Source organism: Orcinus orca, chromosome 5 (assembly GCF_937001465.1).
Source record: "Orcinus orca chromosome 5, mOrcOrc1.1, whole genome shotgun sequence".
NCBI classification, from domain to species: Eukaryota; Metazoa; Chordata; class Mammalia; order Artiodactyla; family Delphinidae; genus Orcinus; species Orcinus orca.
Genome location: NC_064563.1, coordinates 32265378 through 32293300, shown reverse-complemented (window position 1 = coordinate 32293300; position 27923 = coordinate 32265378). Strand labels below are relative to the sequence as shown.

The 27923-nt window shown below is 36.2% G+C and overlaps 1 protein-coding gene across 1 annotated transcript in view; it reads right to left on the bottom strand.

Annotated features, from left to right (window-relative positions):
- STAG1 (stromal antigen 1) overlaps positions 1 to 27923 on the bottom strand; it is a 428313-nt gene that overhangs the window by 178874 nt on the left and 221516 nt on the right. The window contains exon 6 of the mRNA XM_033404083.2: positions 19619 to 19695. Coding sequence (XP_033259974.1) covers positions 19619 to 19695 — 77 coding nt within the window. The remainder of the gene's footprint in view (positions 1 to 19618; positions 19696 to 27923) is intronic.

Genomic DNA, 27923 nt, shown 5'->3' with positions numbered 1-27923 from the left:
AGGGGGAAAAAAATTAGATAAATAAAAATGTGAGGTATTTTTTAAGACAACTAGGTTGTCACCAAACGTTAACGTGATACAAATAAACACCAAAAAAAAGCGGGGGAACTGTTTCATATTTCAAAAAAGTCCTGAAAACACAACAATCAAATGTGATATGTAGGGACTTCCCTGGTGGCGCAGTGGTTAAAGATCCTCCTGCCAATGCAGGGGAAACAGGTTCGATTCCTGGACTGAGAAGATCCCACATGCCGCAGAGCAACTAAGCCCATGTGCCACAACTACTGAACCTGCGCTCTAGAGCCTGTGCTCTGCAACAAGAGAAGTCACCAATGAGAAGTCTGTGCACTGCAATGAAGAGCAGTCCCTGCTCACTGCAACTAGAGAAAGCGCAGGTGCAGCAACGAAAACCCAAAGCAGCCAAAATATAATTTTAAAAAATGCAATATGTAAATTGGTGTGCTTTACTTCTCTGTTGTCTCTCTAATATCCTAGGTATGCTTCTACCAAGGGGCCACTTGCCTTTGTTGTTTTCTCTTCCCCTGGATATATGCATGGATGCTCCATCACCTCCTTCAAGTCTTTATTTAAGGTCACATTCTTACAGGGTTTTCCTGACCATCCCATTTAAAATAATCCTTCTCTTCCCAATTTCTTCATTCTTCCCTGTTTTATTATTCTGCATAGCATTTATTATTTGTCATACTATAATAGTTTGCCTATGTATGTTATTCATTAGCTTTTCCCCCAAACTAAAATGTAAAGTCCAGGAGGGCTGGGATTTTCGCTTGGTTTATTCAGTGCTATATCCTCCATGCTTGGAATGGTTAACAGACAGTCAAGTATTTCTCGGTCAAATGAATGAATCACCACGAAAACAATACTGTCAAAATGGGTCTAAAATAATGGTAAAAGCATATCTAAATGATCCCTACAGGTATTTTTTTCCTTAATCATAAATCTTGACAATCTGTGTTTCTTTAGGCACAGACAGAAATGAGGAAAATAGGTAAAGTCAAACCAGCAACGGGACTACCAATATCACTCCTTTTAAATATGTCCTACTAATAATTGACATCAATTATTTACATGAAGTGCTACCAAATGTCAGGCCACTACTCTCAACCATGCATCTTCACAAACATTTCATGAAGAGTGGTGAATGATTAATGGGTTTATAAGAAAAAAATGTTTACAAAATTCAAGACATTGATTACCTCTGAGGTGAAGCATTTTAGTATTCTTAGTAATATTTCAGTTGTTAAGCAGGGGGGTGGGAGATTTACATATATTACATGTTACACACATTCTTTTATTGTAGCAAATGACATGTAATTTTTTTAAGTGGGTGCATTAAAGTATTTGAAACTATCCACATTAACATCTTCGAGTTCCTGAAATCACCAGAAGAAATCCCAAATTCTGGAGTACAATTATCTGAATTATCACAATGTTACAGTCCCTGTTTAACATCTGTTAATTTACATATCACAGTGATTAGTAGAGTTTTTCATTTTAATTTTTCCTCAGAAAGTCAGAATGCATAATAACTGTGTGTCAGGGGAACAAAGAAAAGGATATACTTCTTATCTTTGGAAAGATCCAGTAGAAAACATTTTTATGAAACAAAACTGAGTGGCTTATATAAATTTTATCATTAAATATATCCTTTGAACTTTTAAAATAAGTCCTATTGTACATTTAAAAAAACCAAAAAATAACTATAAAGATTAATTATTTAGATAGATTATTTTGGCTGACTGCCATGATGCACTTAAAGAAAAACTGTTCTTTACTATCAGACCTCTGCGAATTAAGCCCAAACTAATTTCCAATTTTGGCAAAACCTCAGACTTTTTTAAAGTATCAGGAAATTCACTTGGCCCACAGAGACATATGTACACCAATTAAGAAACACTATAAAAATACATTTGGAAAGAACAATTTTACAAATCAATTCAACAAAAATGTCACTATAATCTTATCTCTGTATCTCTAGCATTTATCTAGGACACTGTCTCATGTACTTAGGAGGAAAACAATGTTTTTGGACATGGCTCATTTATTAGTATTAAATCCAATCTCCTTAGTCTAGTCTACAAGGCTATTATTCACTCTCTCCAGCTTTGTATCTTGCTGTTCCTTCTATACATCCAAAACTCCATCTTCTCTATAAGCTCCTTCCTGGTTTTACTGCTGAACTTCGATTTATTTTTGAAAATCTAATTTCACACCTAAATAATCTGTGAAGCACTCACACCTCAAATAATGAACTCATCCTTTGGGTTCTCAATGGGTCTTATATTTCTTAACTATTGAACTTGTCAAGGTATTACTGCTATTAGTTTACAAAGTTCTTTCCTCATTTAGAACATGAACTCACTGTCTAGAGCTATAACTTTGTTGATCTCTAAATATATAGTTCCTAACTAAAAACTGGACATACATTAAGTATTCAATAAATGTATACTGAACAAATAATTAAAAAAATGAATCCCATATAAGTTTGAAAGATCAAACAGTTCATTTGTTTAACACTTGTTAAAATAGAAAGTGCAATAAATGTGTATCATTTATGTCACAGTAAAATAATGTTTTTGTAGGTATGTTTTAAAACTGAAGGATACCAATGCTTGAAATTACCATGAGGTAATTATAACCTCAATATACAGTTGATCATGACTAATCCAGATGGGGAGTTAATCTACTCCCCACTGATACAAATGTTATTGTTGAGTTATACTTGGGTTTATGACTATCTCATTTAAGCATTTCTCATAATAAGAGTGATGCCTCAGAAAACTCAATCTAAAAAGATTTAATATTAATCAACAGAATATAACTGGTCCTTTAAAAAATACTAGTTTAATTCCATAACTCAGTCAGTCAGTCCTAAGACACTGGTAATAAAAACCACCAGAAATTTATTTTATGACTGAAGGTGTGAGTAGAAAGAGCACAACTGTTACTTGAGTACCCTTCCCCAGCTACTTCAGATTATACACTTATACCAGGCAGAATACAGTAGTGGCTATCAGTATGAACTTAGGAGCTAGATGATCTGGGTACAATTCCTGGCTTTGCCATTTACTAGCTGTGTGACCTCAGGCAAGTTTCTTAACCCTTTTTGCCTCAATTTTCTCATCTGTGAAAAGGCGGTAACAATAATATAGAAGACATACCTCATAAAAATGTTGAGAATTGCATATATGTAAAGTACTTACAATGGTGCCTGGCACATAGTAAATATGATATCTGTATTTGCTACTATTACTGTTCAACATATTTCCTGCTGGCTCCAATACATTACACTGCAAGCTTCACAGCTGTAATACTATTTCCTGTCTTACACCTTTTCACATTACAAATTGGTTACAATTTCTTGAGTTTTCATTAGTTTTCTACATGATTGCTCCTTTGTCTTGGCATTTTTCATATCCAACTTTGCTTCCTTTCTTTAGTATTCTGTTTACCTTCCTCAACTTGGAGTAGTCTCCAAAGTGATACAGACAACACAAACTGAGAGGTGCACTGCAAAAAATATTAGAACTTCTATTTTTATCTAAAAATCAGAAACAAGATATTAAAATATAGAGAATAAGATTGGTATGCCCTCGCTAGGTTCATATTTCAGATTGTTTTTGTCACAGATGGTATTTGAGGTATCCCAGGAGAATAAGAATAGATCAGTGCTCTAAAGGATTGACATTAGAAATGGAACTCTTCACTGGTTTGTTCATTTTGTAAGTTACTTATGACCACTGCAATAGATTTATGATTTATACTATTTATTTTTAACTCTTCACAAAATGGAAATGCAGATTTCTAGAGAAAACAGACACAAAAACAAATATCTGAATATGTAATCACAAGTGAATAACAGAAATGAGGAGACACTGACACTTCTTGCACAAGCTCTTCTTAGACCACTGATTATGAGCTAATGACATTCGTCATTAGAAACTGACTTACTCATACGTGTACTCATACGTGCAAGTAATTATATATATATATACATGCTTCAACAAACACTAAACGTTAATGAACAAGGACTACACACTCAGTCTACTCATAAAAGGATGAAAAGAAAATAAAAATTTATTTTTATTTATTAGGTATTTAGGAAATAAACTTAGTTCAGAACTAAGAAAGTCTGCAACAATCGCCAGGCAGCAACTTCTTAAGCACTTTCCTTACAAGATAAGAACTCAAGCCTTTTGAGAAAAAGTATGGGGAAGAGGGAGACATGGACAGAATAATTTAGCCTTTTCATAAGTTTTCACTATTAGGAATTTAGGATAAAAATGCTTTACTGATGGAATGTACAATCAAAAATATTTAGAGACTTTAATTTGGGACTAGAAGTAAATTCAGCTTTACTCTACCACATTTTGGCATCTCTTTACATTTTCTCAGTTTGTACTATTTAACCATTTTTACATTTCATAATATTTTTAATCCTTTGATTAATAACTGCTCAAATGGATAAGCAACTGAAAAGTTCTATACTTAAGGTTAAATAAACAAATTCACAGAAGCATGTATGATTAGAAATGAGAAGAGAAAAAAGCTACAAGATTAAGTCATATCATTATAATAGAGCACAATAAACAAAATTTCTATTTATAATTGTGAGCAGAGCAAAACAAAATAACAGACAAGAATGAAAGGCACTAAGTGCATAGAGTTGATTCGTGAACAATACAGGTTTGAACTGTGCAAATCCACACAAATTTTTTCAATAAATATATTGGGAAATTTTTTGTAGCTTTGCGAAGATTTGAAAAAACTCGCAAACCACAGCCTGCCTAATAAAAAAAAATTAATAAAAATAGGAATGTCATGAATACCATTTATTTTATCACAACCATAAAATATACATATATTATAAAAAGTTAAAATGTATCAAAACTTACCCACACAAACACTTACAGACTGTCACATGGCGCCATTTGCAGTTGGGAGAAATGTAAACAAACGTAAAAATGCAATATTAAAACATAACTGTGTAAAATTAACTACAGTATATACTGTATTGCTGTCATAATTTTGTAGCCACTTCCCGTTCCTATCTTTAGTGAGCACCGGCTTACAATGCTATGTGAGACTAATCATCTCCATGTAAGCAGTTTATTTCTTCAGTAAATTGCATAATTGCAGTAAAAAGTGATTTCTTGAGATTCTTGCATATTTAACATCATATTTAGTGCAATTCCGTAAACCTTAAATAATACCATGGGACCCACATGAAGTGCTACTAATGATGATGAAAGTGCTCCCCCAAAGCAGAGAAAAGTCATAACATTACAAGACAAAGTCGAGTTGCTTGATATGTGCCATAGATTGAGGTCTGCAGCTGTGGCTGTCCACCATTTCAAAATAAATGAATCCAGCATAACGACCATTTTAAAAAGAAGAGAAAATTCGTGAAGTCATCAGTGTAGCTACACCAGCAGGCATGAAAACCTTGTACTTTTCTGATGTATCTTTTTATTTCATATTAAATCCAGTTCTTATGTTGGTGCTGGACTGCTTGAAGAAAGGCATACCTATAGACTCTTATATGAGTGGAGGAAACGCAGTCATTATATGAAAACTTAAAGCAAAAGCAAGATAAAGGGTCTAAAGCTGGAGAATTTAATGCCTGCAAAGGATGGTTTGATAATTTTAGAAAAAGGGTTTGCTTTAAAAAATGTCAAGATAACGGGCAAAGAAAATTCTGCTGACCAAGAGGCAGCAGACAACTTACAAGTCACCATTAAGAAAATCATTGAGTAGAAAGGATATCTGCCAGAAAAGATTTTTATTTTTTATATTTTTTGTTGAAATATACTTATTTCCAATGTTGTGTTAGTTTCAGGTATACAGCAAAATGATTCCAGTATATATATATATATATATATATATTTATATATATGTAAATATACCTGCATTTATTACTTATATATATGTTTCTTTCTTTACATTCTCTTCCATTACAGGTTATTACAAGATATTAAGTATGGTTCCCTTTGCTATACACAAGGTCCTTCTTGGTTATCTATTTTATATTTAGTAGTGTGTATATTTTAATACCAAACCCCTAATTTATTCATCCCCCCTTTCCCTTTGGTAACCATAAGTTTGTTTTCTATGTCTGTGAGTCTATTTCTGTTTTGTACATAAGTTCATTTGTATCTTATTTTTTAGGTTTCACATATAAGTGATATCATATGATATTTGTCTTTGGTTTACTTCACTTAGTATGATAATCTCTAGGTCCATCCATGTTGCTGCAAATGGCATTATTTCATTCTTTTTTATGGCTGAGTAATATTCCATCTCTCTCTCTCTCTCTCTCTCTCTCTCTCTCTCTCTCTCTCTCTCTCTCACACACACACACCACTCTTCTTGATCCATTCACTTGTCAGTGTACACTTATGTAGCTTCCATGTCTTGACTATTATAAATAGTGCTGCTGTAAACATTGGGGTGCATGTATCTTTTCAAATTATGTTTTCCTCTGGATATAATCCCAGGAGTGGGATTGCAGGATCATACGTTAGCTCTATTTTTAGTTTTTTAGGGAACCTCCATATACTGTTCTCCATAGTGGCTGTACCAATTTACATTACCACCAACTGTGTAGGAGGATTCCCTTTTCTCCATACCTTCTCCAGCATTTATTATTTATAGACTTTTTGATACTGACCATTCTTTTTTTTGTTTTGTTTTTGTTTTGAGGTATGTGGGCCTCTCACTGTTGTGGCCTCTCCCGTTGCGGAGCACAGGCTCCGGACGCGCAGGCTCAGCAGCCATGGCTCAAGGGCCCAGCCGCTCCGAGGCATGTGGGATCTTCCCGGCCCGGAGCACGAACCCGTGTCCCCTGCATCGGCAGGGGGACTCTCAACCACTGTGCCACCAGGGAAGCCCTGATATTGGCCATTCTGACTGGTATGAGCTGATACCTTATTAGAGTTCTGATTTGCACTTCTCTAATAATTAGCAATGTTGAGCATCTTGTCATGTGCCATGTGTATGTCTTCTCTGCAGACATGGCTTTTTACATCTTCTGCCCATTTTTTGATTTGGTTGTTTTGTTTTTATGAACTTGAGCTGTGTGAGATCTTTGTATATTTTGAGGATTAATCCCTTGTCAGTTGCATCATTTGCAATTTTCTACCATTCTGTAGGTTGTCTTTTTGTTTTGTTTATGGTTTCCCTTGCTGTGTAAAAGCTTTTAAGTTTAATTAGGTCCCATTTTTTAATTTCTGTTTTTATTTCCATGACTCTAGGAGATGGATCCAAAAAGATATTGCTATGATTTATGTCAAAGAGTGTTCCGCCAATGTTTTCATCTAGGAGTTTTATAGTATCCAGTGTTACATTTTGGTCTTTTTAAAAATAATTTATTTATTTTATTTTTGGCTCCATTGGGTCTTCATTGCTGCGTGTGGGCTTTCTCTAGTTGTGGTGAGTGGGGGCTACTCTTCACTGCAGTGCATGGGCTTCTCATTGTGGTGGCCTCTTGTTGCAGAGCATGGGCTGTAGGCACGTGGGCTTCAGTAGTTGTGGCTTGCAGGCTCTAAAGTGCAGGCTCACTAGTTGTGGCGCTCAGGCTTAGTTGCTCCACAACATGTGGGATCTTCCCAGACCAGGGCTCCAACCCATGTCCCCTGCATTGGCAGAAGGATTCTTAACCACCAGTTAAGTCCTACATTTTGGTCTTTAATCCACTTTGAGTTTATTTTTGTGTACGGTATTAAAGAATGATCTAATTTTATTTATTTACATATAGTTGTCCAGTTTTCCCAGCACCACTTACTGAAGAGACTGTCCTTTCTCCACTGTATATTCTTGCATCCTTTGTCGTAGATTAATTGACCATAGGTGCGTGGTTTTATTTTTGGTCTTTCTATCATGTTCCATTGATCTGTATGTCTCTTTTTGTGCGAGTACCATACTGTTTTGATAACTGTAGCTTTGTAGTATAGTATGAAGACAGGGAACCTGATTCCTCCGGCTCTATTGTTCTTTCTCAAGATTGCTTTGGCTATTTTGGATCTTCTGTGCTTCCATACAAATTAATTTTTTTTTATTCTAGTTCTGTGAAAAATGTCATTGGTAACTTAATAGGAATTGCACTGAATCTGCAGATTGCCTTGGGCAAATAGTCATTCTGACAATGTTGATTCCTCCGATCAAAAAACATGATATAGCTTTCCATCTGTTTGTGTCATCTTCGATTTCTTCCATCAGCGTTTTATACTTTTTGGAGTACAGGTCATTTGCCTCCTTTTCTAGGTTTATTCCTAGGTTTTTTGTTTTTTTGTTTCTTGGGGTTTTTTTGATGCAATGGTAAATGGGATTGTGCTTTCTCTTTCTAAATTTTCATTGTTAATGTACAGAAATACAACAGATTTCTGTGTATTAATTTTGTATACTGCAACTTTACCAAGTTCATTGATGAGCTCTAATAGATTTCTGGTTATGTCTTTAGGATTTTCTATATATAGTATCATGTCATCTGCAAACAGTTACAGTTTTACATCTTCTTTTCCAAGTTGGATTACTTTTATTTCTTTTTCTTCTCTGATTACCTTGTCTAGGACTTCAAAACTATGTTGAATAAAAGTGGTGAGAGTGGACATCCTTCTGTTCCTAATCTTAGAGGAAATGCTTTCAGCTTTTCACCACTGCATATGACAGTAGTTATGCATTTGTCATATATGGAGTTTATTATGTTGAGGTATGTTCCCTCTCTGCTCACTTTTTGGAGTTTTTATCATAAATGGATGTTGAATTTTATCAACAGCTTTTTCTGCATCTATTGAGATGATCATATAGTTTTTATTGTTCAATTTGTTAATGTAGTGTACCACACTGATTGACTTGCAGATATAGGAAAATCCTTGCATCTCTGGGATAAATCCCATTTGATCATGGTGTACGATCTTTTTAATGTATTGTTGGATTCAGTTTGCTTGTATTTTCCTGAGGAATTTTGTGTCTGTGTTCATCAGTGATATAGGCCTGCAAATTTCTTTTTATGTGGCATCTTTGTCTGGCATCAAGCTGATGGTGGCTTCACAGAATGAGCTTGTAAGTATTCTTTCCTCTGCAATTTTTTGAGATAGTTTCAAAAGGATAGGTGTTAAGTCTCCTTTAAGTATCTGATAGAATTTGCCTGTGAAGTTATCTGGTCCTAGACTTTTGTTTATTGGGAATTTTTAAATCACAGATTCAATTTCAGTACTTGTAACTGGTCTGTTCCTATTTTCTGTTTCTTCCTGGTTCAGGCTTGGGAGATTGTACCTTTCTAAGGATTTGCCCATTTCTTCTAGGTTGTCCAGTTCTTTGGCATATAGTTGCTTGTAGTAGTCTCTTATGGTCCTTTATTTCTATGGTGTCAGTTGTAACTTCTCCTTTTTAATTTCTAATTTTATTGATATGGGTCCTCTCCCTTTTTTTCTTGATGAGTTTGGCTAAAGTTTTATCAATTTTTTTTTTTTTTTTGCGGTACGCGGGCCTCTCACTGTTGTGGCCTCTCCTGCTGCGGAGCACAGGCTCCGGATGCGCAGGCTCAGCGGCCATGGCTCACGGGCCCAGCCGCTCCACGGCATGTGGTATCTTCCCAGACCGGGACACGAACCCGTGTCCCCTGCATCGGCAGGCGGACTCTCAACCACTGTGCCACCAGGGAAGCCCAAGTTTTATCAATTTAAAAAAATATTTTCAAGGAATCAGCTTTTAGTTTTGTTGATCCTTTCTATTGTTTTTATAGTCTCTATTTCATTTATTTCTGCTCTGACCTTTATACTTACTTTCCTTCTACTAACTTTGGGTTTTGTTTGTTCTTCTTCCTCCGGTTGCTTTAGGTGTAAAGTCAGGTTGTTTATTTGAGATTGTTCTCGTTTCCTGAGGTAAGCTTGTATAGCTATAAACTTCCCTCTTAGAACTGCTTTTGCTGTGTCCCGTAAGTTTTGCATTGTCCTGTTTTTGTTTTCATTTGTCTTTAAGTATATTTTCTGATTTCCTCTTTGACTTCTTCAGTGATCCATTGGTTGCTTACTACAATATGTTTAACCTCCAAGTGTTTGTGCTTTTTGCAGTTCTTTTTCTTGTAGTTGGTTTCTAGCCTCATAGCATTATGGTCAGAAAAGATGCCTGATAAAATTACAACTTTCTTAAATTTACTGAGGCTTGCTTTGTGGCCCAGCATGTGACCTCCCCTGGTGAATGTTCCTTGTACACTTGAAAAAAATGTGTATTCTGCTGATTTTGGATGGAATGCTTTATGAATTTCAATCAAATCCATGTAGTCTAAGGTGTCATTTAAGGCCTGTGTTTCTTTATTGATTTTCTGTCTGGATAATCTGTCCACTGATGTTAGTGGGGTATTAGAGGATCCCACTATTATTGTGTTACTCTCAATTTTTCCTTTTATGTCTGTTAACATTTGCCTTATACATTGAGGTGCCCTTATTTTGTATGCATATATTTACAGTTATATCATCTTGGATTGATCCTCTGATCATTATGTGGTATCCTTGTTTGTCTCTTGTAACTGTCTTTATTTTAAGGTCGATTTTGTCTGATATGAGTTTTGCTACTCCAGCTTTCTTTTGATTTCCGTTTCCATGGAATACCTTTTTCCATCCCCTCACTTTCAATCTGTATGTGCCTATAGATCTGATGTGGTTGTCTTGTTGGCAGCATATATATGGGTCTTGTTTTTGTATCCATTCAGCCAGCCTATGTCTTTCGGTTGGAGCATTTAATCCATTTACCTTTAAGGCAAATACCCATATGTATGTTCTTATTGCCATTTTGTTAATTGTTTTGGATTTGTTTTGGTAGGGCTTTTTTCTCCTTTTGTCTTTTGTTCTCTTTTCTTGTGATTTGATGACTTTCTTTAGTGTTGTGTTTTGATTACTTTTTCTTATTTCTGTGTATATCTACTATAGATTTTTGGTTTACCATGAGAGTTTGATATAGCAATCTATACATATAATGATTGTTTTAGGCTGTTGATCTCCTAATTTCTAATGCATTTGAAATATCCTGCATTTACACTCTCCTCCTTTCACAATTATTGGTTTAGATATCATATGTGCGTGTGTGTATAATTTCCTACCTTTACTGTATGCCTTTATTGGTAAGCTTTCCCATTTCATAATTTTCTTTCTTCTACTTGTGGACTGTTCTTTTCTGCCTAGAGAAGTTGGTTAGCATTTGTTGTAAATCTGGTTTGGTGGTGCTGAACTCTCTTAGCTTTTGGTTGTCTGTAAAGCTTTTGATTTCTTCACTGAATCTGAACAAGAGCCTTTCTGGGTAGCATATTCTTGGCTGTAGGTTTTTCCTGTTCATCACTTTAAATATATTATGCCACTCCCTTCTGGTCTGCAGAATTTCTGCTGGAAAATCAGCTGATAACATTATGGGGGTTCCCTTGTGTGTTACTTGTTGATTTCCCCTCATTGTTTTTTAATATTTTCTCTTTATGTTTAATTTTTGTCAATTTGATACAATGTAGCTTGGTTGTGATCCTCTTTGGGTTGATCCTGTATGGTACTCTCTGCTTCCTAGACTTGGGTTACTGCTTTCTTTCCCATGTTAGGAAAGTTTTCAGCTATTATCTCTTCAAATATCTTCTCAGGCCCTTTCTCTCTTTTTTCTCCTTCTGGGACTCCTATAAGGCGAATGTTGGTACATTTGGCATTGTCCCAGAGGTCTCTTAAACTATCCTTTTTTCTTTCGATTTTTTTTTTCTTTATTCTGTTTCACAGCAGTGATTTCCACCACTCTGTCTACCAGTTCACTTATTTGTTCTTTTGCCTCATTTATTCTACTGATTACTTCTAGTGTATTTTTCATTTCAGTTATTGTATTTTTTTTAATTTATTTTTATTTTTGGCTGTGTTAGGTCTTCGTTGCTGTGCGTGGGTTTTCTCTAGTTGCAGCAAGCGGGGGCCACTCTTTGCCGTGGTGTGCAAGCTTCTCATTGTGGTGACTTCTCTTGTTGGGAGCACGGGCTCTAGATGCGCAGGCTCAGCAGCTGTGGCGCATGGGCTCAGCTGCTCCGCAGCATGTGGGATCTTCCCAGACCAGGGCTTGAACCTGTGTCTCCTGCACTGGCAGGCGGATTCTTAACCACTGTGCCGCCAGGGAAGCCCCAGTTATTGTATTCTTTAACTGTGTTTAGTTGTTATTTTTTCTAATCCTTTGTTAAAAACTTTCTTGTAACTTCTCACTCTGTGCTTCCATTCTTTTCCCAAATTCCTGGATCATCTTTCCAATCATTACTCTGAACTCTTTCTCAGGTAGATTGCCTATCTCCATATCATTTCGTTGTTTTGGGGTTTTACCTTATTCCTTCATCTGGAACATATTCCTTTGCTGACTCATTTTGTCTAAACTTCCGTTTGTATTTTTATGTATGTGGAAGGTTAGTTATGTGTCTTGACCTTGAAGAAGTAGCCCTCTGTAGGGGATGTCCTATGTGTCCCAGTAGTACAGCTCCTCTCGTAACTCAATGGCCAGTTATCAGCTGGTCCCACGGTAGGTTCTGACCTGTGTTTGTGGACTCAGTTCCACAGGTTTGGGGACTGTGCATTTCTTGCTTCTATTGTCTACCCCCTGGTGGGTGAGGCTAGTCTAGAGGCTTGTGGGGGCTTCCTGGTGGGAGGGGCTGGTGTCTGCCCCCTGGTGGGTAGAGTTGGGTCTTGGCCCTCTGGTGGGCAGGGCCATGTCAAATGGCATGCCTAGTGGTGGCTATGGGCTCAGGAAGTCTTTAGGAAGCCTGTCTGTTGATGCGTGGGACCACGTTCCAGCCCTGTTGGTTATCTGGCCTGACGTGTCCCAGCACTGGAGCCTACAGGCTGTTGGGTGGGGCCAGGTCTTGGCACTAATGTCCCAAGCAAGATGTCAGCCTTCAGATGATTTTTCCCGGATATGTTCACCACCAACTTTTATGCCCCGAGAGAGCCACAGCCACCCCCTGTCTCCCCAAGAGGCCCTCCAAGACCAGTGGGCAGTTCCGGCCCAGGTGCCTTTGAAGTCACTGCTTTTTCCCTGTGTCTTGGTGATCAAAAGACCTCGTGTGCATCATCCAAGAGTGGAGTCTGGTTTCCCGAGTTCTGTGGAGCTCCTGTGGCCAAGAGATGCTGGCCTTTAAAGCCAAATGCTCTGGCAGCTCCTCCTCCTGATGCCAGACCCCCCCCCGCTGGGGAGCCTAATGTGGGGCTCAGAACTCTCACTCCTGTGGGAGAACTTCTGTGATATAATTATTCTCCAGCTTCTGCGTCACCCACCCAGGGCATATGGGATTTGACTATATCATGAGTGCACCCTTCCTACCATCTCGTCTTCTCTGTCTTTGAATGTAGAATATCTTTTTCATAGGCTCCAGTCTTTTTTATTGATGGTTGTACAGCAATTAGTTATGATTTTGGTGTTCTCATGGGAGGATGTGAGCTCAAGGTCTTCTACTCTGCCATCTTGTTTTCTCTCCTGGCCTGATCAGAATGGGGTGCTGGCTGGGACTAGGCAGAGCTGCAGAACCCAGCTTGGCATCAGCAGTGCCAGCAGCTGCTCTCCAGGAGCATGGCAGATCCCTCGCTGCCTGTAGCCAGGTGTTTTTATACAAATCCTGGTAGCAGGCGAGGAGCTCAGCTTTGCTGGACTGGTGATCTCAGCTGCAGCCTCAGTCTCTGGAGTGAGCTGGGAGTCCCAAACATCCTATCCTAGTCAACAAAACTGCTGAAAAGAAAAACTTTTTTCTCTTCCAGCTTGGGTCCTGCAGAGACAGCCTACAAATTAACTGACAATTGACAAACTTACTGGAGAAGAGACATTTACACTTGCACGTGGGAGTTGCTCAGTGATAGGTAAGTCTGCCTCAACAGGTTTTTAATGCAGAAGAAAGCGCCCTACTTGGGAAAAAATCATCACAAACAACATTATTAGTAAGGAAGATAAGCGAGCACCAGGACTTAGGTAAGAAGGCACAGGCTAACTCTACTTTTTGTGCACATGCAAGTCAGGTTTATGATCAGGACTGCTCTTATCTGTAAAGCTACAAACTCCCAGGCCTTGAAGGGAAAATATAACACCAGCTACCAGTCTTTTGGTTGTAGAACAAGAATCCATGGACAATGAGAACCCTTTTCTGGATTGGTTCCATCGATGCTTTGTCCTTGAAGTTGGGAAGTACCTTGCAAGTAAGGAACTGACTTTTAAAATTCTTTTTATAATGAACAATGCCCCTGGCCACCCAGAACCCTATGAGTTCAACACCAAAAGTGTCAAAGTGATCAACTTGCTCCCAAACACAGTATTTCTAATTCAGTCTCTAGATCAAGGAGTCATAAGGGTCTTTAAGGCTCATTACACACAGTACTCTATGGAAAGGACTGTCAGGGCTATGGAAGAGGACCCCCATAGAGAGAACATCATGAAAGTCTGCAAGGACTACACCACTGAAGCTGAAGATGCCACTGTTGTTAGAGAAAAAGCCATTGTTGTTAGAGAAAGCTACCAGGCCCGAAATAATGAATTCCTGCTGGAGATAAATTTTGCCCAGATGTTGTGCATGACTTCACAGGACTAAGGACAGAGCCGATCAAAGAAATCATGAAAGAGACTGTGGATATGGCAAAAACGGTCGGGGTGGAGTGGAGCGGGCAGTGAAGAGTTTTAAGATATGAATCTTGAAGAAATTCAAGAGCTAACAGACACTACACCAAAGGAATTAAGAGAAGATGACTTGATGGAGATGAGTGCTTCCTAACCAGTGCCGTACAATGAGGAAAAAGACATAGAAGAAGCATTGCCAGAAAACAAATGACATTAGACAATCTGGTACAAGGGTTCTGCTTACTCAACACTGCTTTTAACTTCTTTTACAACATGAACCCTTCTGTGATATGGGCATTGAAACTGTAGCAAATGGTGGAAGAAGGACTGGTACTATCTTAGAGAAATGAAAAAGCAAAATTCAAACAGAAATTATGATGTATTTCCATAAAATTACACCAAATATGCCTGCCTCTCCTGCTTACCCTTCCACCTCCTCCACCTCTGCCATCCCGGAGACAGCAAGACAAACCCCTCCTCTTCCTCAGCCGACTCAATGTGAAGACGATGAGGATGAAGACCTTTGTGATGATCCACTTCCATTTAATGAACAGTAAATAATCACCATGCCATACACTTAATAAACATATCTGTTGTATATGTGTGTGTCTCCATGTGAAAATATAGTAACTGGATGGCAAGAACTGTATGAGACACTCGTGTCATCATCATCATTGCCTAACTATTCATTGTGTAGAGCTTCGTGTGCAAGACTTGTATTGAAGTGGATAGCCTACCCATACATAGGCATAAGGTGAGTGATATTTAATATATACTGTTCTATAACTTTGCTTTCAAAGAATTACATTACTGTACAGTATGACACACACTCACTCTCATAGTTGGAGAAACTGCATATCAGCTTATCACACCACAGGTAAGTGATTTTTCTTAAAAAAAGTAACAGTGTTTCCAATATTGTATTATGAATATGACAGTAATACTGTATGCCATAAAAATTTTATAACAATTCATTCACTAGTATAAAGGCTAGGCTACCATGAAACAATTGTATCAGTTACACTAGGCTAGCAAAAAGCAATCAGATTGCTGGCTTCTTCATTATCAATGCATAAATCATCATAACTGTAAGAAAATATAAATTATTCACATTATCTTTTCATTTTTTATGTCTACTATTAATAATACATATAAGATCTATGGTATTTTGCATCATATAAGACAATATTGATATAGGTACTAAGAGACAGATGATTTAGCTTATAAACAGATGACAAACTTACAGTAATGATACAGTACAGTATTGTAAATGTACTCTCCCCTTTTTATGCTTTTCTTAATAACATTTTTTCTCTAGCTTACTTTATTGTAAGAACACAGCATATAATATATATAAAATACAAAATGTGTGTTAATTGACTGTTAATGTTATTGGTAAGGCTTCCAGTCAACAGTAGGGTATTAGTAGTTAAGTTTTGGGGGAGTCAAAAATTATATGAGGATTTTCAGCTACAGAGGGCTGAGAGTACCTAACACCCGTGTTGTTCAAGGGTCAGCTGAATATTAAATGTGTTGTGTTGCAAAGGTTTCCCTACATAGATGTCATACTGAAATATATGAAAACTATACAAATTGACCTTTGGGAAACATATCTAAGAATTGATACATGGAGATCTGATTGTAATAACCTGGGGAAGAAATACAATTACAGTGTGCTTTACCTCCTGGCAACTGGCTCCAACAGGAACCAAGTATATCTATTGACTTTGAAAAGCTATAGGCTGCTCTGGGAATTAACATATTTCTAAATTAGGCTGATATTACAATTACAAAGGACATGTGGCCAGGTGCAGATCTGTAGTTATAACCAATTTGTAACAAGGAATAGAAGCTACAGTATACTACTTTTTCCGGCAATAACATACTCTTGGACTACCTTATTCAATTTAAACACTTTCAACTGAAATGACTTCTAACTCATCTCACCTTTACTTTAGTTTGCTATAATACAATATATTCATTCATTCAAAAGAATTTTAATGGCTACTCCGTTAACTAGGCACTTTTCTAGGATCTTGGGATCTAATGGTTCTTTGATATTTCAGAATTTTATCACAAAATATAATTCACCAAAACTAACCTCCTCCCACTCCCAAGGAATTAAATAACCTATACAGTATTTTGAAGAAAAAAAAACTTAAAATACTGTATATTTAACAATATGAAAGCATCTAAATGCATTCTTGAGTGTATACAGAGTAGCAAAAGATCAATATCTTGCTAAAGAGTTTAAGATAAATTTTTTTGTATCTGCATCTGAATTATAATTTCATTAAATTCAATACAGTGAACAATATGTGACACAATCCCAGTATATGTTTATGATGTATTCAGCTCATAAGTTTTACCACTCCGTATCAACAATGGCTTTTGCAAATACAGAGTCTGTCCCTCCAAAATACGTAATACCACCTTTCAAATAGAATTTCCATTTGTTCTTGCTTCGATGAATCTTGTCATACTTGCAGACAATTTAATTATCAGTGTCAAACAGGTCTGGCACATCCTGCTCACTAACATCATCTCTGGAATTTTTATTTGATTGTATGTTTATTTATTTTGAGTTTAAATTTTTACTTTTCAAACTGGTTATGCAATAAAGTCTCAAGCAAAGTGAGTAAGCATCCTATTTATGACACTGTTTTAAGCCACCTAATTAAAAGCATTATATAGATATTTAAAACTGAAACTGACAGTATTTATTAAAACTTCTAATCATCACAATTATATTTATTTATTTCTAAGTAGCTTTAGAAGATATTAAATTCTGCTTTAAATTAATACATTCTAATAATCCAAACTGTATTAGATATACTGTTTAAAAAATAATAGAATGATGATTTTAAAAGTCTTCTTTGATTAGGTCAATAATCTCAAATATTGAGACAAAATGTTTAGGAATATGAAATGAATGCCTTCTGAATAATTTCATTTGCTACATTTTATTCATTGTTGTTTCCCCCTCATTCTGTTTTCATATATGAAGTGTTTTTATAACAAATCTTGGCTTCCTCTTTTTATTTGCCTTAGAACAATAGTTCTCAATAGTTCTTATACATTAGAATATCACCTGGTGAGCTTTAAAAAAATCTCTATATCCAGGTCACATGCCTTACAAAGTAAATCAAAATGTCTGTGGGATGTGAAAGGGAGCCAGGAGTCAGTATCCCCATGAGATGTTAATGTGCAGCAATGTTTGGAAACTACTGTCTTAAACTTTTAATAATCATTCCATCACGTGTTAGTGCTGTGAAGGTCCAAGATATATACTACTTTTAAATCTACAATCTGAATCACCTGTATTGCAAGCCTGGCATAGTAGTTAGTATAGTAGCTGGTGAGTAAAACTACTACTTGCACCTTAACTTATATCTTATCTGGCTTTAACTTCTATTTGCAACATATAAAAACACTTGTAGTAACAACAAAAAAATTATTTTTTAGTGAACAGGAGTCCCACAGAAATGTTTCAGAATCTAGGATTTTTTGCAGTTTAGAAGTTAATACAGTGCATATACCTTATATTTCATCATACCCCAAAAGAATCTGGGGCAGCCCCCTGTAATCAAGAACATGAACGTTTAACAACAATGCATATAGATATTCACACTGACTGTGATAAATAAAAATTTTAAGTAGTCTCATGTTATTTTAGGCCAGGTTTTGGAATTTCAGAGCTTTTTGGATTACAGAAATGAAGACAAGTGATTATGGAGTATATCTGCATAGGTGACAATTTAAGGTCTCCCCTACCTCCCATAAAATGTGAATAAATAGTCTGAAAGCCACTGACAGAATGTTTCTGTAAAATGTTTTCATACTGCTGCTAGAGTAAAGGTGACACCTGATGAGAAAGACATATATTGAACAGCCTGTGTTTGAATGTCTGCTTTGACATGTGTTTGTAGTACTTTTTTAATTAAAAATAAACACTACTTACTGCTACTACTAATAAAAAGCCTAACCCCATCTTACTAAGAGTGGACCTAGAAGAAAACCAATCTTTGTTGTTAGTGTTGAAAGTCAAGAAAAAGGAACACCTAATTCAGAAAATAGAAATCTTAATTAAATCAAAAGGCAGAACGTTAAAACTGGAATTGATGGTGGCCTAAAGCATGACATGAATTGAGTTCACCATAAATAAAATAAAGAAATAAAACTGTAAAAGTATCTCAACATTTACAGTGTAAAACTGCTTGAGTATTTTAGTGAAAATGGAAAATCATGCAGAAAAAAATGGTTTCTGCATGATTAATTTGTGAAGACAATAAAGAAAACTTGTATTCTTAATGGAAATCAGATTATCTCAAGTAGAATGTCCCAAATAGAAGTTCAAGTTTTACACACACACACACACACACACACACACACACACACACACACAAAGAAAATGGGAAAGGGGTGGGAGTGGGGGAGATGTGTGTGTGTGTGGGTATGTCAGTGGTGGGGATCCATGTAAAATAATTTTGGGAATTCTGGATTGAATTAAGTTAAGGAGATTTTTCTCCATTAGGACTTCTAAGAACCTTAAATAAGTTAATATGCTTTCACAATCTCTAAGGTAGGTATAATAGGCAGCCTGCTCACACTTCCTTGACCTCCAAACCCTTTTTTCTTTAAAGCATTTAACAAGACTAGTATTCCACAGAACATGAAATTGCTGGAGATGTATTTATAAATTCAGGAATTTTAGATGGTCTTCAAGAATGACTATCAAGAGTCAACTTCTACTTCACACCATGAATTTTCTTATCCTTATCAGCTATCAGTCACTATTCAGTGCTACTACCTCCATGCAATGTAATAAAATTCCCAAATGAATGAGATTAATTTTGGAATTAACAGCATGGATTATCATATAAATGAGAAAACAGTGTATCTTCTCTTATACTAAACACCAAGTCAAAACAAAACTTAAAATAACATATTCATCATTTACAAGTGTAAGCAGGCAGTTTGTATAAATATTGAAATGCTATACCTCATCAAATTCTTCAGTCATTTTTCTGATGATTTCTGCATTCTGCATATTTCGAAACATCTCTATTCTCACAGTACCTGTGGAACAACAGATTTTATATAGTTAATCTTTTTCTATCCCATGCTAAAAATTAAATTTAACCTGAGCACTGTTTGAAAAGTTTTATATGAAAGTGTTTGGGTTTTTCTTACTTCCCCCAAACTTCTATCTATTCTAAAGGAATCCCTTGTTTAAGAATTTAAAAGTTCTTTAGACATTAAAAAAAAACCCTGAATATCCTATGAATTAGATAAGTATAAGGAAAAATATTGAGAGAAGTGTTGAAGAAGGAAAAGACAAAGACATAAAACAATGAATTTATATGGTAAGGAAGCCCCTAAAGATTGACTTAAATATATACTGGTGCTAACCAGACATACAGCTGGTTGCCTTTGTCTGAAAAACATCCAAGTATAGAAAGTGTTATCTCCCTTAAAGGCTCCCTCTGATATTTTTTAATCATCAGAATATTCTTCGATAAATTAAAACTAAATGTCCCATAATCTAACAACACATTTCAGTTATATCTGTTTTTTTGAACATGAAGAGTTGCTCAATAACTTCTACATAAGGATCAGACAATCAAAGAAAAAGTTAACCTCTTTCAACATCTCATTCTTTCGTACTACTTTTACCTTACTTTATTTTTATCTCAAATATGGTTATGTAAATATTATCACTCTTATGAGAATGAGTGGTTTATATTGAAAACCTGTGTTAAAAATAACATTTAAAGAAACTGAAATAAGGTTCAATTTAAAGAAACTGAAATAAGGTTCAAAATGAACTTAGGTACAAAGAATTCCGGCCTAATAATTAAATGAGGTTCAGTTTCAACTGTATAAGTGTAAAATACTCAAGTTAAAAATCACAAAAATAACACTCAATGAATCAGTAAGAAAATAATTACTGTATAACCTCTGACAGGCTCCTTGCCAGTGATTACCAGCTCCAACTCAAATCACAACTAGGAATGTAGGTGGGAAGAGTCTCTGAAATGTACTGTACGCTTACAGGAAAGACCATGGAAGCAGTAGGATAGCCACTAAAAGTCAAAGTATGATCTTAATTCTGAGTCCCAACAAAAACTACAATGGAACATGTGGCACTTATTAAACTCGATTTAACTGAATTAAAATCTATAAAATGAGAAAAAAGCCCTATCTGCCCTATCTTTTAATCAGGATCATTTAAAAGCACAGTTTATTTACTGATACATAGTTCTCATTCATTTTCTGGATGATGAATTAAGTACTACCAACAGATATTCCCAATATTCACTTTAGAGATGACAGTCTAGGCTGGAATGTGGATGAAAAGGAAAAATATTTTTAAAGAGTTCTTCCCCAACATGCAATTTCTGAAACAAAATGAGAAACTTTTTATCCTGATTTTATTTTTTTATGTGAAAAACAGTAACGTAGAGAGGATTCAACAGTGTTGAAGACAGGTTGTTTATGTACTACAATACAGCCTTTATTTTCAGAGGATTTTAAAAAATTAAATAAACAAGAAATGTGCTCAACTGATAATTGTAACTAATCTCAAATAAAAGTAACTTTCTGTTAGACATTCTTAAAATCACTCAAAACAAAATTGTTTCTATTTAACCTTGTTTGGGTCATGAAATATTCTGTCAATCTGAAATAACATTCCCATAGATAAAAAGCATGTAATTTCAGGGGTTAATTCATGGTACTCTTGATAAGTAAAATTACATTCATAAGTACTAATAAAAAAGCAAAAGAAGTAAAATTAGATGTTAAAATTTTTGAACATGGGAAGAATTAACTGTTCTTCTTAGGGAGATGGAAATATTTTATATTTTGAATGGAATGTCATTACATGGTTGTACGCATTTGTCAAAAGCCACCTATCTGTATAGTGTGTGTGAATTTTAATGTATGGAAATTAGATCTTGGTAAAGTTGATTTTTTAAAAATTCAAGAAAAGGGACAACATTAATTCTACTACTTCATTAATAAGTTGCACATATCACTCTTAAAATACTCCCAGTGTAAATAATGTTCAACTACTCTATATCCATGATTGACATGGCAGTTTTCATATTCAGTGGAGTCTTAACTATACTTTCAATAAAATAGCTATGTTAGTTCATAAAGAGAGGACTATTTCACTGCATCTATTTCATGTGGTAAAGTGAAGAGCAACAAAACAGTAACTAGCATTAAAAGCAATATGAAAAAAACCTCATGCTTAGCATCTTTAAAGATGACTACAATATACAAATATCAATTACTAATAAAATAAAATCAGATGTTTAAAAGCCATAATTTTGAAAATGAACAGAAGCTTGTTACTGATTTTTCTTTTAAGGACGAAATTCCTTCTCCTGCCACAATGACTATTCCAAAGATTAGCCTATTTACTTATTTTCCAACTGTTCATTCTCCAATTGGGTACCACAACTCTACAGAAACTGCTTCCTCATACCAGCTGTCTCCGAACTGCTACATCAAACAGTTTTTCCTTAGTAATAATCTATCTAATGTATTTAAAGAATCTGCTTATTTTATTGGTTCCCACAGCAGTATATATTTACACTATATTCTCTGATGACTTATTTTTATTTCTTTCAGTTACTTTTAGTCATTTAACCTAAGTACATACAGGTAATTTCTAAAGCTCAATCCAAGCATTCTTTTTTGCCCTTTTTTTACATTTTCTAACCCAGATGTGGTCCCTACCTATCTAGCTCACCCACTAGAATAAAGTATGGCAGAGACCACTACTTACTGAACTTTGTATTCCCCCATGAACCTTGAAAAATGCCTGACAGTTTAAGCTCCTCTGCCCTTTTAAGCTTTCTTTGACAAAGAAAAAAATCTTGTCTTAATTCAACAGTAATGTTCAAAATAAATTAAAAAGCTAATCTCAGTTCATCTTTGGATTCTTGGTTCTTAAAGATGCATATTTCTAAAAGAAGATTATCCTAAGATTATGGATAGTAAAGGTAAATAAAAAATCTGAAATGATTCAGATTCATGGAAACATAAATATCTGAAAATAAAGAATAAAAGAGAAAAGATCACCTTCCACTCTCTTAAATACTAACAAGTTATCTATGAGAATCCTAAAAGAATAAGCCACCAACATACATATTTTATATTAAAAAGTAAAAGTTTGCTTGAGCAGGCCCTCCTCACAAGATTGTACTTTTTTAATAAAGCAAAAGGAAGAACTTTCAAAACTGTCATTTTAAACTATGAATAATTTTAGAAATGGAAGTAACATCAGAAAACTACCATCAAGTTCTTAATCATTTAAACTATGTCAAATGCTGGTAACAGCAGAAATTGATACAATCCCTGTGGTATGCAATTCGGCAAATGTCTACCAAAACTAATTTACATCCTCTTTTGTCTTGATATTGTACTTGTTGCAAAGTATCCATAAAATCACACATGTGCAAAATAATGAATATACAAGGTTATTCCCTGAAGCACTGTCTGTAACAGTAAACTAGGAAAAAAACCCCTATGCCCATAAATAAGAATCTGATTAAATAAGTAAAAATGGTGATAATAACAACAATGGTGGTGGCAGCCTACATCTGGGTGCTCACCATCTGCCAGGTATTGTGCTAAGTAATGCTTAAACTTCCAAACAACCTTATTCAGAATACAATTTTTCTCCCATTTTACAGATGAGAAAATTGAGGCACCTAGAGATTTAGCAACTTGTAAAAAGGGTTTTCCAGCAGCACATCCATGGCCTGCATGAAGGCAATCTGGCTATATAGGTCCATGAAAACCACTACTTTTAATTGGCTCTTAAAGTCAATGGAAGCCATGGAGACAAAAAACAATAAAGCCATCTATGACTGATATGAAAAGACCTGTAGGATACATTTATGCCTGAAAAAAGAAGGGATAGGTTCCAGTTCAAGATGGTGATATAGGAAGACCCTGAACTCATCTTCTCCCATGGACAGAATTAGTCTAGTTACATATGGAAAATTTTCCTCTTAAAAAAACGTATTCAAAAAAAAAAAAACATAAAGGCTGGCTGAATGACAATTATACATCAGGCAAACGAGAAGAAAACCACATCAAAGCAGGTAAGAGAGGCTGGCACAAAATTTCACCAAATATGGCACAAAATAAACCCGACCTACAGCACAGGGAAACACAAGCGAGAGGGAACTCCAAATCAGAGCTTCTCCCTGAGGACTGAAGGGCTCAAACCCCACATCAGGCACCAAAAATTTTAAAGACATGCACTTGAGAGATAAGCCAACACCCGCCCCCCCACCCCCGCCACCAGCCAAAACATTTAATTTTGAAAACCAACAAAGCCTCACATCCTGAGACCCACAGGACAACACCAATCTGGTAGAAAGCTCTTAAATGGCCTGCACAACTTGGACTCATCTACCCAGGGCCCAGCTCAGAGGCAGCCTAAAGCAACTCAACTTGAACTGAATCCGGATCACCTGCTTACATTAAAACCATGGCCTAAGGGGCAGGCATCCAATTTAACACACACATCTAGGAGCCTGCTGAAACACTCTCTGGGGATGGAGAATGGCACCATCTCACACTTTCCCTTTGCTGTGCTCCAAAGCACCAATATTTCCCGAAAGAGAGAAGACTACATGTGCCTGGTGCCCCAATTTTTCTGGCTGCTACCCAGGATATGATTCTTGATCGCCTGGCTCTAAAGGCTAGGGGAGCTTGCATTCCTGATCACATGCAACTGTAATAATCAGTGTCACCCAGAATGGAGCTCATACCCATCTGGGGCCCTGATTTTTGTGACTGCTACCAGGGATCACCTTTACTACACCTGGCTTTCGTGGTCAGTGGGGCTGACATTTGTAGGTACTGCAACACTGTAACCAATGAAGACAGAGTTCTAAACCAGCTACCACCTCCAGGGCACAGCAAGAGGCAACAGATCCAAGAACTCAGTCTTTCTGTGAAAGAGACCTATTAGCTAAACATTATGATTGTGGCTTGAGGGGCAGGGTTCTCTTTAAACATGCATCTAGGGGTTGACTGTAATCCTTTTCAAAGATTTCAGAGGATGGGCACTATCTTCACACTCACTCTCTGCAGTGTTCCAGAGCACCAGTGTCTCCTGCTGAGAAGCTTTACATGCATCTGGTACCCTGGTTTTTGTGTCTAATACCTGGGACATTTTGCAACTGGAGCCCAGGGCTCCCTGATCACTGGGATCTGGTTGCAAAAGGGGCTTGGGTACCTGGGTTCCATGGGACTGTGGCAATTAGAGGGATGGTTCTGGGCAGGTTACCACACGTAGCCCACTGCACAGACAGCTGGCTGAAGCACATTTCCCGGTCTATGAAAGAGGCCACTTTGCTTCTCCTGCAGCTTTGGATTGAGAAGCAGCCTTCAAGGGTTTTTTAAACATCTTTATTGGAGTATAATTGCTTTACATTGTTGTGTTAGTTGCTGCTGTATAACAAAGTGAATCAACTATATATATATATATATATATATATATATATATATCCCCTCCCTCTTGCATCTCCCTCCCACCCTCCCTATCCCACCCCTCTAGGTGGTCACAAAGCACCGAGCTGGTCTCCCTGTGCTATGCGGCTGCTTCCCACTAGCTATCTATTTTACACTTGGTAGTGTATATATGTCAACAGGATTCAGGTTTGACACACATGCGGTGGCATATGGAGCGGCTCTAAAGGAACATAGACTGTGGATGTCATTTTGGCACTCTCCTTTTGCCTTGCTCCAGCTCACTGTTATCTCCTACAAAGAAGTTATACACTCATCTGAAGTTCTGATTTTTCTGACTGCTGCCCAAGGTATACTTCCAGATTGCCTGGCTCTGGTAACCAGTGAGGCTTATGTTTGCAGCCTTTCAGGACTGCATATATTATATCTACATACTTTTAAAAACGGCTAGCTGATGGCTTGGCTTCTAGTCAGCCTGAATCTAGGTGCTGAAATCTTCCACTCTGGGACAGTGACAGGCCTTGGCTCATCCTCAACTACTGGGAGCTATTAAAAATATATTAGGATGCTTAGACAAGCAAAGAGGTTTGAGAGACGACCAATAGCTCGGGCAAGGCTGAACAAAAAGGTTCACCTCCTACACAAGGCCACTCCTTCAAGACTGGGAGGGGGTGGTTGTTTCATCCACTGTGTATAAACCAATAGAGAGAGTTAAGCAAAATGAAGAAACAGAGGAATATTTTCCAAATGAAAGAACAACAAAACTTCAGGGAAAAAAAAAAAAACTTTAATGAAACAGAGATAAATATTTTACCTGAAAAAGTAATGGTCATTTGATATCCACCAAATGGGTGGTAATGGGAGTAATGGATAAGTGAGAACTTCAACAAAGAGATGGAAAACATAAAAAAGCACCAATACAATTTACAGAGATGAAGAATACAATAACTGAATTGAAAAGTACACTAGATGGGTTCAAGACAAAATGAAACAAAAGAAAAAATCAAACAACTTGAAGACAAGGCACTAGAACTTACCCAATCACAGCAGCAAAAAGAAGAAGGTCAAAGACAGCTTAAGTGACACATAGGATGATACCAAACATACTAATATTCACATTTTAGGTCTCCCAGAAGAAGAAGAGGGAGAGAAAGGGGCAGAAAACAGACATTCAAGTCCAGGAAGCCTAGAGAGCTCCAAAAGAGATGAACCGAAAATGGCTCACAGTAAGGCACATTATAAATAAAATGTCAAAAGTTAAAGACAAGAAGATAATATTTAAAACGAGAAAAACAACTAGCTATATACAAGAACTCCCATGACACTATCAGCACACTTTTTAGCAAAAACTCTGCAGGCCAGAAGGGAATGCATGATATATTCAAAGTGCTGAAATAAAACTTCCAACCAAGAATACTATACCTGGAAGAGCTCTCATTCAGAATTCAAGGAGGGAGAGTTTTTCAGAGATGCAAAAGCTAAAGGAGTCCATCACTACTAAACCAGCCTACAAGAAATGTTAAATGGATGTCTTTAAGCTGAAAGGAAAGGGCACTACTTAGTTATCAGAACACATATGAAAGAATAAATCCCACTTAAAAGTAAATATATAGTGAAGTAGTGGATTAATGACTTATGAAGCTAATATGAAGGTTAAAAGACAAAAGTAATAAAAATAAGCATGACAGTAATTAGTTAAGGGATACATAAGATTTTTAAAATGTAACATGAAAAATATAAAATGTGGACAGTGCAAAGAGAGTAAAAACGTTAAGCTTTAAAACAGGATGGATGAAACTTAAGTTGTTACCAACTTAAAATGTGGTTGTAAGTGTCATGACAGCCCAAAGCAAAAACCTACAGTATAAATACACAGAAGATAAAAAGAAAGGAATATATACATATTGCTAAAGAAAGTCATCAAACTATTCCGTTGGCCAAAAAGTTCATTATGGAAAAATGTTACAGAAGATGTTAACATGTTACAGAAAAACCTGAACGAACTTTTCAGCCAACCCAATACAAAGTAGGAGAGGCAGAGAAGAAAAAAGGAACAAAGAGTAACTATAACAACAACTAGGAAACAATTAACAAAATGGTAATAAACACAAACCTATCAGTAACTACTTTAAATGTAAAAGGACTAAATTCTCCAATCAAAAGACATGGAGTGGATAAATGAATAAAAACACAAGTCCCATCTATACGCTGCAAACATGAGGCACAGTTTAGATGTAAGGACACACACAGACTGAAGTAAAGGGATGGAAAAAAGATATTCCATGCAAACGGAAACCAAAAGAAAGCTGCAGTAGATATATATATATATATATATATGTATACACACATCACACGTAACAGACTTAAGAGAAAATTAATGGTATAGATATAATAAAAAATAATAGTAAAGGAGTTGTCCAACAAAAGGATCAACATTTGAAAATATTTACGAACCAAACATATGAAGCAAATATTAAAAGAACCAAAGGGAGAAAGAGAAAGCAATACAATTATTGAAGACTTTCATACCCTACTTAAACCAATAGACAGATCATCCAGACAGAAAATCAATGAGAAAACAACTGCCTTAAATGACATTAGACCAGATGGACGTAACAGATATTTATAAAACATTCCATCCAAAATCAACAAAATACATATTTTTCTCTAGTGCACAGGGAACATTTTCTAAGATAGATCATATGTTTGGCCACAAAACAGTCTTAATTAATTTAAGAGGACTCAGTTTTGGCTGAAAAGATGGCAGAGTAGAAGGACGTGAGCTCACCCCTTCTGACAAAAACACC